Source organism: Ruditapes philippinarum, unplaced genomic scaffold, assembly GCF_026571515.1.
Source record: "Ruditapes philippinarum isolate M1 unplaced genomic scaffold, ASM2657151v2 ctg575_1_1_1_1, whole genome shotgun sequence".
NCBI lineage: Eukaryota > Metazoa > Mollusca > Bivalvia > Venerida > Veneridae > Ruditapes > Ruditapes philippinarum.
Window position 1 is genome coordinate 334,443 of NW_026857358.1, and position 13,125 is coordinate 347,567.

Here is a 13,125-nt window from a genome sequence, read left to right on the forward strand (position 1 = left end):
ATAAGGAAAATCAAACATCCTCTGGGGTAGGGGCCAATTATGTCTACAGGGATTTTATTTCAACAAGCAAATTCTTTGAATTTATATCCCTGCCGAGTACTAGTTATTATTAACACAACAACTGAAGACATAAGGCTTTATTTATATATTAATCATGGCATAAACAGTAATATTCTTTTAACTTGATAAATATTCAGGGCAATAACAGAGCCATAACTTTGTTTTAAATAGTAAAATCTGGGAATGCCAATGAGATGTATGCATACTACATAACTAATCAAGGGCCATAAATCTGAGTTATAAGTATCTGACTGGAACAAGGCGACTATATGCATATCTCCTCTTAGTATCCCTTAAAGTTTCATTGAATTCCAGCCAGAAGTAGCAGAGAAGTAGCGAGGAAACAAATATTTTTCTATATGGATACTGCATTACTAATCAAGGGCCATAACTCTGAGTTAAAGTGTCTGACCGGAACAAGCCGACGATATGCGCATCTTCTCTTGGTTTTGAAGGTTCCCATAAAGTTTCGTTGAATTCCAGCCAGTAGTTGCAGAGAAGTAGTGCCGAAACGATTTTTACTCTATATGCATACTGCATAACTAATCAAGGGCCATAACTCTGAGTTAAAGGGTCTGACCGGAACAAGCCGACGATATGCGCATCTCCTCTGATATTGATGATTCCCATTAATTTTTCGTTGAATTCCAGCCAGTAGTTGCAGAGAACTACTCCGGAAACAATTTGTACTCCATATGCATATTGCATAACTAATCAAGGGCCATAACTAGAGTAAAAGTGTCTGACCCGAACAAGCCGACGATATGCGCATCTCCTCTTGGTATTGATGATTCCCATAAAGTTTCGTTGAATTCCAGCCAGTAGTTGCAGAGAAGTAGTGCGGAAACGATTTTTACTCTATATGCATACTACATAACTAATCAAGGGCCATAACTCTGAGTTAAAGTGTCTGACCGGAACAAGCCGACGATATGCGCATCTCCTCTTGATATTGATGATTCCCATAAAGTTTCGTTGAATTCCAGCCAGTAGTTGCAGAGAACTACTCTGGAAACGAAATTCGGACGGACGGATGGACGGACGGACGGACAACGCCAAAACTATATCCCCCTCCCGATTCCATCGGCGGGGGATAATAAACTTACTAGACAACCACTAGAAGATGTTTCATGCTAAATATCTAAGCTGTAGCTCTTTGGGTTTTTAAAAGTAGATTTTATAAGTTTTTTTTCTTTTTGTTGCCATGGCAAACAGAGTTTTGCATGGAATTCATTTCTTTGAACAATTTTCAAAGGCTAAGCGGTTTAAAGTAAAAATTTATGGACAGATGGACAATGAACAGACGGATGCTGGACATATTGCAATCACAAAATCAGCAAAAATAAAGTAAAATTTAGAAATCCGACCTTGAATGTCATGGTCATTTATGAATGAAGGTCATGTTTAGTCTGGTTTAATAAAGGGAGGTAATAAAAAATCTATTTTCTATAAAGTCTAAGTCAAATTTTTCAAAAAGAAATGAATGCATATATTTTAATGATTACATATAATATGTACAAATATCTGCAGTACATATTTTACATATTCTGTGATTTTTGAAAATTGTTTTATAATCATAATTATATACATATAATTTCACTGAAGTGTGGTACCGTAAAAAAGTGGGGCCTCCGTGGCCGAGTGGTTAAAGTCATTGACTTGAGATCACAGGTCCCTCACCACTGTAGGTTCGATCCTCACTCGGGTCAAAATCTTTCATGTGAGGAAGCCATCCAGCTGGCTTACGGAAGGTCGGTGGTTCTACCCAGGTGCCTGCTCGTGCCTGAAATAATGCCCGGAGGGGCACCTGGGGTCTTCCTCCACCAATAAAGCTGGAAAAAAATTGACGAAAAATCTCGGCGGGACGCTCTAGGATAACCCGACTTGAGTGTACAGTCGCCCATATGGGCTTTCCGGCGGCTACCTAAAATAAACGCATCAAAAAAAAAAAAAACGTAAAAATCTCGGCGGGACGCTCTAGGATGGTCCGACTTGAGTGTACGGTCGCCCATATGGGCTTTCCTGCGGCGGCCTTAAATAAACGCATTAAAAAAAAACAAAAAAAAAAACGTAAAATTCCTAATAAACGCCCCTAATAAAGAACAAGAAGGCCATGATGGCCCTGAGGTCGCTCACCTGTATATAGGCCCCCCACCCCCGGGCCAATTTTTACCCAAGGGCTTTTATTTATTTATTTGAACAGACTTGGTAGACACCCATAAGAAGATGTTTCATGCTAAACATCTAAGTTCTAGCTCATTGGCATTTTTAAAAAGAAGATTTTTAAAGTTTTTACTATACACATATAGTTAAAAACAATGTCACCCCTGGGGCAGGGCCAGTTTTGACCCCCGGGGTGTTTATTTTAACAAACTTTGTAGATATTTACTTAAAGATGTTTCATGCTTAATATCTAAACTCTAGCTATTTGGGTTTTTCCAAAGAAGATTTTTAAGTTTTTGCTATACACATATAAGGAAAATCAATGACCCCCCCCCCGGGCGGGGCCATTTTTGACCCCAGGGCTTTTATTTGAACATACTTGGTAGACACCAATTAGAACATGTTTCATGCTAAATATCTTAGCTCTAGCTCTTTGAGTTCTTTAAAAGAAGATTTTTTAAGTTTTTACTATATGCATATAGGGAAAATCAATGACCCCCTGGGGCGGGGCCAATTTTGACCCCAGAGCTTTTATTTGAACAAACTTGGTAGACACTCATTAGAAGATGTTTCATGCTAAATATCTTAGCTCTAGCTCTTTGGGTTCTTTAAAAGAAAATTTTTTAAGTTTTTACTATATGCATATAGGGAAAATCTATGACCCCCTGGGGCGGGGTCAATTTTGACCCCAGGGCTTTTATTTGAACAAACTTGGTAGACATTCACTAGAAGATGTTTCATGCCAAATATCTAAGCTCTAGCTCTTATGGTTCTTTAAAAGAAGATTTTTTAAGTTTTTACTATATGCATATAGGGAAAATCAATGACCCCCGGGGCGGGGCCAATTTTGACCCCAGGGCTTTAATTTGAACAAACTTGGTAGACACTCACTAGAAGATGTTTCATGCTTAATATCTTAGCTCTAGCTCTTTGGGTTCTTTAAAAGAAATTTTTTTAAGTTTTTACTATATGCATATAGGGAAAATCAATGACCCCCTGGGTCGGGCCAATTTTGACCCCAGGGCTTTTATTTGAACAAACTTGGTAGACATTCACTAGAAGATGTTTCATGCCAAATATCTAAGCTCTAGCTCTTACGGTTCTTTAAAAGAAGATTTTTTAAGTTTTTACTATATGCATATAGGAAAATCAATGACCCCCAGGGGCGGGGCCAATTTTGACCCCAGGGGCGGGGCCAATTTTGACCCCAGGGCTTTTATTTGAACAAACTTGGTAGACACTCACTAGAAGATGTTTCATGCCAAATATCTAAGCTCTAGCTCTTATGGTTTTTTAAAAGAAGATATTGAAAGTTTTTTCTTTTGGTTGCCATGGCAACCAGAGTTCTGCATGGAATTAAATTCTTTGAACAATTTTTAAAGGTGACCACCAAAGGGACATTCCTGTGAAGTTTGGATGAAATTGGCTCAGTGGTTTATGAGGAGATGTCATTTAAAGCAAAAGTTTACGGACGGACGGACGACGGACGCCGGACGAAAAGCGATCACAAAAGCTCACCCTGTCACATTGTGACAGGTGAGCTAAAAACAATCTACTCATCAGTGCTGAACTCATGAGTAAATCCATAATTTCATTCAAATCATTCAGAATCCATTTTATTTTATAGTATGAATCTAAACACTTTTTATTGTTATTGCCAACACTTGCTAACACTAAATGTATTCACACTGATTTTTGGATTTAGGAAAAACTGTGTTGTAATAATAGCCACCCTTTTGGAAAATGTTTAGCCCCCGGGGGCTTTTAATAGGAATTTTACGGTATGTAATCTCAATTATAACATACAGGATCTTAAAAAATTTATAATCAAGAAATTAGATTTAAGTTTGCAATACCTCTAATCAATACCTCTAAATTTTTTTCTTGCTTAAACTACTCCTTTAATTTTTTGATTGTTTGATTCTTGAAAATCAGGAATATCAGTCCCATGACAGGAGATGGGGAAACAAGGTCGAAAATTGGGGATTTTGTCATCCTGCAGGAGATATGGCATATAAGATTATTTCACTGTATATGAAATGGAGGATATTTGTATGTTGTGTATAATATAAAAATTTTTATTTCATCAAGTGTGCTTAAAGAATAAAACAGTATTCCAAGGAGAATACTGTTATTGAAGTGCACAAGATTTTGTTTTTATTTTATGCTTAAAAACAAGTTTGAAGAAATTTCCTTTATTAACTTAAATATTACAATCAGTTTTCCCCAAAAGTAGCCTCAATTTCAGAAAAGTTTCTCATAACAGGGTTCCTACTCTTTGACATTTTGAAAATTTAAGGACTTTTCTAGGACTTATCAAGGACCTTTTTTTTAATTTTCAAGGATTTTTTTAGAAGATTAAATTCAAAGCTATTTGACTTTTTGTCCTATGAATATGTCTATGGCAATGTTTCGAACAACATTTAAGTACACCTTTCCAACATAATACATATTTCACAACTTTCATGTTTGAATGTTGAATTCTGCATAAGCTGGTATTATGGGGGTGCACCTTCAAATACAATGTGTTACATTATTTACATGAACTGTACCTAGACATTGTTGTCATTTAAACAGAATCCATATAATACTTTTTAATCATAAACAATCAAACATAAATTGAAACCAATGTGTTAGCATACTTTCTTTAAGCAGAATGTAAACCTTTAATATCAATCATTTTGTATGTTTAACCTAGTCCTACAGAAAAACCCCAGCCATTTTATTTTTTTTGCAACAAGTTCATTCCAATACTTAGAATTTAACCCTTTCCCTCATGAGCATATTGTGAAAATGGCCGTTTTCATTGAAAAGCCTCCTGTTACAAGTTCAAACTGCTATGAAACTATGAAAAATGCTTCAATACTAATCAAACTTGGCACAACTGTTGACTGGACCATTGCCTTTGTAACGACATGCTCAGTCTTAAATTTCCTGTTACCATGGCAATGAGGGGACATCTCAAAATTGCCAAAAATCACTATGTTGCCTTGATTTTTCCATCAAAATTGATTTTAAAGTGCTGCAACTTCTCAATGAATTGTGATAGAGTCAAAGGCTTTTCAGCGTTGGTTACACGTTACCGTATGATCGACCTGGGGTCCATTTTAGCCTCACAAGTCCAAAATTTTCTTGGCGATGAGGGGGACTGCCACCCCCCTTGAAACCCCCCCCAAACAGAAGGGGGCACATCCCCCTTTTGGCAACCCCCTCATGTACCTTTTGTCCTGGGGGGCGCCACCGAAAAAGTGCTCACTTTTTTTTAGCAACATTTCTCAAAGGAAAACATGTGTTTGGGCCAATATAGGGGGGGGGGGGGGTCATCAAAAGTGCATTGTTTTGCGTATATATGAGGTTAACTTATTTATCAATTTCAGCTTTATTCTAAACAGCCCTGGATATGTTGGAATTATAAACATAAATAAGTGAGGTACTACATGGGGAAAATCTTTAAAAAGTATTCTCTACATTAAAAAGTGTAGTTATGTTTTGATAATTTTCACAGTGAAATAATCAAATATACTTTTCACAGATAAATCAGTAACCCACTCAAAACCATAAAATAAAAAGATTCATACATTGTATATGTCTTTCAATGTATTAACATTTTTATTGCGTCAAAAAATTATTCACCTTCTCTTCAAAATTGTTCACATTATCTGTGTTTAATTTCTCCCTTAAAAACTTTAACAATATACAGACAATATAACTGTAAATGTCTTGAATTTCTCACTAATATAAAGATATTTTAAAGACTCACTAAACTACTTCATTGCACCATACAGTGTCTAATTTTTATCACTTAAATCTGTCACTGTATCTGAAATCTGTCTTAAATTTCTTACATAAAGCTTCACTATTGTCTTAAAGTTTCTTATATTTCTCCGGGATATCTTTCACACTTTATTTGCCATCATTCCACATTTCTCACTCAAACGTCTATCACAGTAATATTACATCAAGAAAAACAACAGCTGTCCATAAAATCGTGTGATTGACTGTTGTCCTGTATTAATCTATCTTAGGACACCTTCATGTCTTAACAACCATTCTTTCATCTTATTCCGGGTACCATGTGAATAGTTACCAAGCCCTCCATTTTCCTGTATAACTCTGTGGCAGGGGATAACAAAGCTTACTGGGTTGTTGCTCATTGCCTGACCTACAGCACGGCAGGCCTTTGCATTACCACATAGTTCAGCTAAACACTTGTACGAGATAGTCTTGCCAAAAGGAATTTCATTTAAAAGAGTAAACCACACTTTGTATCTGAAAGATCCTGGAAAAGATGTAAATATTTCTAAATTTTGCTGACAAATAATAAGGCATTTGTTAGTCATTGCTTGTCAGAATGGGGTAATTAACAAGAGGGCCATGATGGCCCTGAAATCGCTCACCTGTATAAAGGCCCTCGGGGCAGGGCCAATTTTAACCCAGGGGCTTTTATTTGAACAAACTTGGTAGACACCTATTTGAAGATGTTTCATGATATAGCTCTAAGAAGATTTTTTAAGTTTTTACTATACACATATAGGGAAAATCAATGACCCCCCCCCCCCCCCCCCCAAATTTTGAACAAACTTGGTAGACACTCACTAGAAAATAATTCATGCTTAATATCTTGGGTTTTTTAACAGAAGATTTTCTAAGTTCTTACTATATATATATTTAAGGACTGGAAATGTGTCATCATGCCACGGATGCCCCCGCATGCAGCCAAAATTTCAGATGTTATAATATTTAGTTCCAAATTTGTTTGCACAAATTATTTTTTTCATTTTAAGTTCAAAGCCCTTAAAACTTTTCAATGTTAACACAAACCATTTTTATACAATGTTGAAGGCACTGAAATTATTCAGTCTTAACCTTTTGTAAATTGCATATTGCATATTTGAGGCCAAAATAATGGCTACATACATTTCCACATAAGTATGAGTGCTGAAACTGAAAATTCAAAATGTTTCCAACATTCAGGAAAGATAAGTTTGTCAAAAATCATTGAACCACGACCAAATTCAAACTTAAACTGCTTATTCCTAAGATGTATTTGAGTTGAATGTGTACAACCATTGGGGAGATAATGAACGGAAACTTAAAATTTCTGATTTTTTTTCAAAGTTCAAGAGGAATAACTCTGTCAGCTATCATCAAACCATGACCAAATTCGAAATTGACCAATACATTCTTATGACATATCCATATCTTTGAGTTGAATATGTACAACTGTTGGGGAGATAATGAATGGGAACTGAAAATTTCCTTTTTTTCAAAGTTAAATGGGTATAACTCTGCCAAAAATCATCAAACCATGACAAAATTCAAACTTGACCTGCGCATTTCTTTGACGTATCCATATGTCAAATTTGAGTTGAATGTGTAATACCCTAGAGGAGATAATGAACGGAAACTGAAAATTTCATATTATTTTCAAAGTGAAAGGGACATAACTCTTGCCAAAAAAATCATCGAACCATGACCAAATTCCAACTTGACCAGCCAATTCCTTTGACATATCCATAAGTCAAATTTGAGTTAAATGTGTAATACTGTTGGAGAGATAATGAACAGAAACTGAAAATTTCATATTATTTTCAAAGTAAAAGGGGCATAACTCTGCCAAAAATCATCGAACCACGAGCAAATTCGAACGTGACTTGTATCTTCTCATGACATATCCATATGTCAAGTTTGAGTTGAATCCGTTGTACGGTTAGGGAGATAATGAACAGAAACTGAAAATTTCATATTATTTTCAAAGTAAAAGGGGCATAACTCTGCCAAAAATCATCAAACCACGACCAAATTAAAAATTGACCTGTATTTTCTCATAACATATCCATATGCCAAGTTTGAGTTGAATCCGTTCTACCGTTGGGGAGATAATGAATGGAAACTGAAAATTTCATATTATTTTCAAAGTAAAAGGGGCATAACTCTGCCAAAAATCATCTAACCATGACCAAATTCGAACTTGACTTGTATTTTCTCATGACATATCCATTATCAATTTCAGTTAAATCTGTTGTACGGTTGGGGAGATAATGAATGGAACCTGAAAATTTCATATTATTTTCAAAGTAAAAGGGGCATAACTCTGCCAAAAATCATCGAACCATGACCAAATTCAAACTTAACCTGTTTTTTTTTTCATGACATATCCATATGTCAAGTTTGAGTTGAATCCGTTGTACCGTTGGGGAGATAATAAACGGAAACAGAAAATTTCATACTATTTTCAAAGTAAAAGGGGCATAACTCTGCCAAAAATCATCGAACCATGACCAAATTCGAATTTGACCTGTATTTTCTCATGACATATCTATATGTCAAATTTGAGTTGAATGTGTGCAACCGTTACTAAAATAATGAACGGAAACTGATGATGACGGAATGACAGAAGGACGGAATGACTGAACAGGGTAACACTATGGCCATTATATGGCGGGGGCATAAAAATCAATGAATCCTGAGGCGGAGCTAATTTTAGCCCTTATTTAAACAAAAAAGGTAGACACCAATTAGAAAATGTTTCATGCTAAATATCTTAGCTCTAGCTATTTGGGTTTTTTAAAAGAAGATTTTTAATTTTTTACTATATACAAATAAGGAAAATCAATGACCCCCCCCCCCCCCCCCCCCAGCAGGGCCAATATGGACCTCAGGGCATTTATTTGAATAAACCTGATAGACCCTGACTAGATGATGTTTCATGCCAAATATTTAAGCTCTAGCTCTTACGGTTTTCTAAAAGAAGATATTTTAAGTAAGTTGCCATGGCAACCAGAGTTCTGCTTGGAATTAAATTCTATGAACAATTTTTAAAGTTGACTACCAAAGGAACATTCTTGTGAAGTTTGGATGAAATTGGCTTAGCAGTTTATGAGGAGGTGTCGTTTAAAGTAAAAGTTTACGGCCGGACGAAAAGCAATCACAAAAGCTCACCATGTCACTTTGTGACAGTTGAGCTAAAAATTGAAATGTAACTGACCCTAGAACAAAGTCAACTATTTGCCAATTAAAATGAACAGAACAAGTGCCCCTATTTATTCAGCATCAGGCATAACTAGACCTATCACTGAAGGTAATTAATAACCCTACCAGCTATGTTCTATAGGTATACTGCATAACTAATCAAGGGCTATAACTTTGAGTTAGTGTTTGACTGGAACAAGTAGACGATATGCGCATCTCCTCTTGGTATTGAAGGTTCCCATAAAGTTTCGTTGAATTCCAGCCAGTAGTTGCAGAGAAGTAGCGCAGAAACAAATTTTGCGCTATACGCATAATTAATCAAGGGCCATAACTCTGAGTTGAAGGGTCTGATTGGAACAAGCAGACAATATGCTCACTCCTCTTAATATTGATGATTTCCATAAAGTTTTGTTGAATTCCAGCCAGTAGTTGCAGAGAACTAGGGTGGAAACGAATGAAAGGACGGACAACGCCAAAACAATATCCCCCTCCCGATTTCATCGGCAGGGGATAATAATGAAAGGTGCAAGACATTTTTTTGTAAAAATGCATTGATGTACTGTCAAAAGATAACTACATGTAGTTTCAAAGCTGGTTAATATGTAGCACTTTGATTTGCAAAGATGGTACAGGCATATTTTGTATAAATGAAAAAAATACCTTCTTTTCCAATATGTTGACAAATATTTGGTTTTACAATGTCATGGTTGTCTTTATTATGGAAGTACGACTGTAACCATTGTAGACACTGGTTTGCAGGTTTGTACATGTAGCCATTGTCCTGGTATAGTTGTGATAGTAAACACACATCAAGACTAAGATTAAAAAATATACATATATACATATGACATTGTGTAAAGTTTAGATAAATGTAACTTTCGTATAAAATGAATTCATAATCAAGCATATTTCATGTTTTAAACAAGAGCCGGTTGAACTGGGTGATGCTCCCCAAATACGTTTTGGACACAGGAAGGTATACCTCTTGTAGTGTCAGAGTTATGTCACAGACAAAGTTCAAAGTGTAAAAACAACCCAAATTTACATTGCGACACGTCTCAATATGGTGATCATTTCTGTCAAATAGTTGTAAAATCCGACTTCAAATAACAAAGTTATGGGCCGGACACGATTTTGCTGCAAGGTAATGCTGTGACCTTGACCTTCAAGGTAGCTACCCAAATGTTGCACGTGACACGTCTCAATATGGTGATCATTTTTATGAAATAGTTGTAAAATCTGGCTTCAAATAACAAAGTTATGGGCCGGACACGATTTTGCTGCAATGTCATGCTGTGCCCTTGGCCTTCAAGGTAGCTACCCAAATGTTGCACGTGACACGTCTCAATATGGTGATCATTTTTATGAAATAGTTGTAAAATCTGGCTTCAAAAAACGAAGTTATGGGCCGGACACGATTTTGTACGATGTCATGCTGTGCCCTTGACCTTCAAGGTAGCGACCCAAATAATTCTCGCGACACGTCACCTCAATACTGTGATCATTTCTGTGAAATAGTTGTAAAGTCAGACTTCAAATAACAAAGTAATGGGCTGGACAAGATTTTGCTGCAAGGACCTTGACCTTCAAGGTAGCGACCCAAATGTTGCGCGCGACTCATCATCTCAATATGGTGATCATTTCTGTGAAATAGTTGTAAAATCCGACTTCAAATAACGAAGTTATGGGCCAGACACAAATTCGGGATGTACGTACGGACCGACAGACTGACTGACAGACTGAAAGGACGGACGTACAACCCGGCGACTTTATGCTCCCTCTAAATTTTTCGGGGAGCATAACAAGGTAACAGACTGTATGTAAAATTCAATTTCTTATCAACTTCAATGTAAGAAGCTAAACAAATATAAAGTATCTTAAGTTTCAAATGGATTTCATAATTCCCATATCTCATTTGAATTTATAATGGGCAAAACACCATTACCTACCATCAAACATTATCTGAACTTGTTCTCTAAACATTAAAAGCCCTTACAAGACTTTAGAATTATATCATATACATGACTGCGGCTTTATAACTTTAATCCTGCTCATTATATTACAAAGGAAATCTTTTGAATCTTTGACTTGCATATAGATTTAATTAAAACTTTGCTTTCATTAATTTCAACTGAACCAATTTATAAATATATACCTTGTGAACTTTAAATCTATATTTACTGTAAGAGACATACTACCTTGGCTTTGGTGAGAAATTTTCATCTGTTATTTCTCCTGCCATACCTAGAGTATGTAATCCTTTAGGACAGCATGTCATAGCCATGTGGCCAATAGGAGTTTGGAATGTAAATGTATTTGTTGGCCCATAAGGGCACTGTCTCATCTTTGATGACATGGAAATCCTGGTAATAATATTTATAATATTTATTGTTCAACACATCTAACTTTGCTCATTAGCACAAAACTGATCATTATATCATCTTCATTTAATGTATTAACAGTTTATATCTAGTTTTGAAAGTTTCTGAATTCACTTTTAAAAGAGCTGTTGGAGGACAGCAAAGCTTGACAATTCGAAAGTGTTATCACAAGGGTGTTTCATTGAGTATAATAATGCTTACCTATATGAATACATAAAATTGTTATTAAGATGTTTAATCAAATAAATCACTGTTTGATTATTATGAATGCATTGCCACAAAAGGCACAAACCCTTCAGTAGTCATGAAGATACCAGCTTACATGCAAAAACTTAACCAAGAATTTCTAAGTTGAAAAACGGCTTAATTATGCAACAAGAGGGCTATGATAGCCCTAGATAGCACCCCTGACCCGTCAAACACATCAGAGCAATGTCTTAGACATGCACCCTGACCAAGTTTGATAATATTTGAGTCAATGTCTTAGCCAAGCACCCTGACAAAGTTTGATAACAATTGAGTCAATGTCTTAGACAAGCACCCTAACCAAGTTTGATAACAATTGGGTCAAAAATGTGACCTCTAGTGTGTAAACAAGGTTTTTCCATATTTGAGCAGTGTTAACTAGCTTTTGACCCCAGGTGACCCATATTCAAACTTGACCTAGAAATCATAAAACAAACTTGCAGACCAACTTCCAGGATATTTGGATCAAAACTGCAGCCACTAGAGTGTTAACAAGATTTTTCTATTTTTACCTCCTGTGACCTAGTTTTTTACCGGAGATGAACCATATTCAAACTTGACCTAGAAATCATCAAAAAAATCTTCCTGACGAATTTCCAATATATATTGGGATCAAAACTGCAGCAACTAGAGTGTTAACAAAATTTTTACTATTTTTAGCTCCTGTGACCTTGTTTTTAACTGAAGATGACCCATATTTAAACTAGACATAGAAATCACTAAAACAACCTTTCTGACCAATTATAAGGATACTTGGATAAAAACTGCAACCACTAGAGAGTTAACAAGATTTTTCTATTTTTAGCTCCTGTGACCTAGTTTTTGACCGGAGACGACCCATATTCAAACTTGACCTAGAAATCATCAAAACTACTTTCCTGACAAACTTCCAAAATATTTAGTTAAAAACTGCAGCCACTAGAGTGTAAACAAGATTTTTCTATTTTTAGCTCCTGTGATCTAGTTTTTGACCAGAGATGACCCATATTTGAACTTGACCTAGAAATCATCAAAAGAACCTTCCTGACCAATTTCAAGAATATTTGGATCAAAACTGCAGCCACAAGAGTGTTAATAAGATTTTTCTATTGTTAGCTCCTGTGACCTAGTTTTTGACCAGAAATTACCCATATTCAAACTTGACCTACAAATGATCAAAGCAACATTTTTGACCGATTTCCAGGAAATTTGGATCAAAACTGCAACCACTAAAGTGTCAACAATATTTTTCTATTTTTAGCTCCTGTGACCTAGTTTTTTAACCAGAGATGACCCATATTAAAATTGGCCTAGAAATCATCAA

General features: G+C 35.8%; 1 protein-coding gene across 4 annotated transcripts in view; it reads right to left on the minus strand.

Annotated features, from left to right (window-relative positions):
- Positions 1-917: 917 nt before the first annotated feature.
- Positions 918-13,125, minus strand: part of LOC132749491 (methylated-DNA--protein-cysteine methyltransferase-like) — a 31,008-nt gene continuing 18,800 nt past the window's right edge. For all 4 annotated transcript variants that reach the window (XM_060739241.1, XM_060739242.1, XM_060739244.1 and 1 more), the window contains exons 2-4: positions 11,394-11,558; positions 9,856-10,010; positions 918-6,502 (exon numbers count right to left, since the gene is read on the minus strand). In XM_060739241.1, coding sequence (XP_060595224.1) covers positions 6,240-6,502; positions 9,856-10,010; positions 11,394-11,558 — 583 coding nt within the window. In that variant the 3' untranslated portion in view covers positions 918-6,239. The remainder of the gene's footprint in view (positions 6,503-9,855; positions 10,011-11,393; positions 11,559-13,125) is intronic.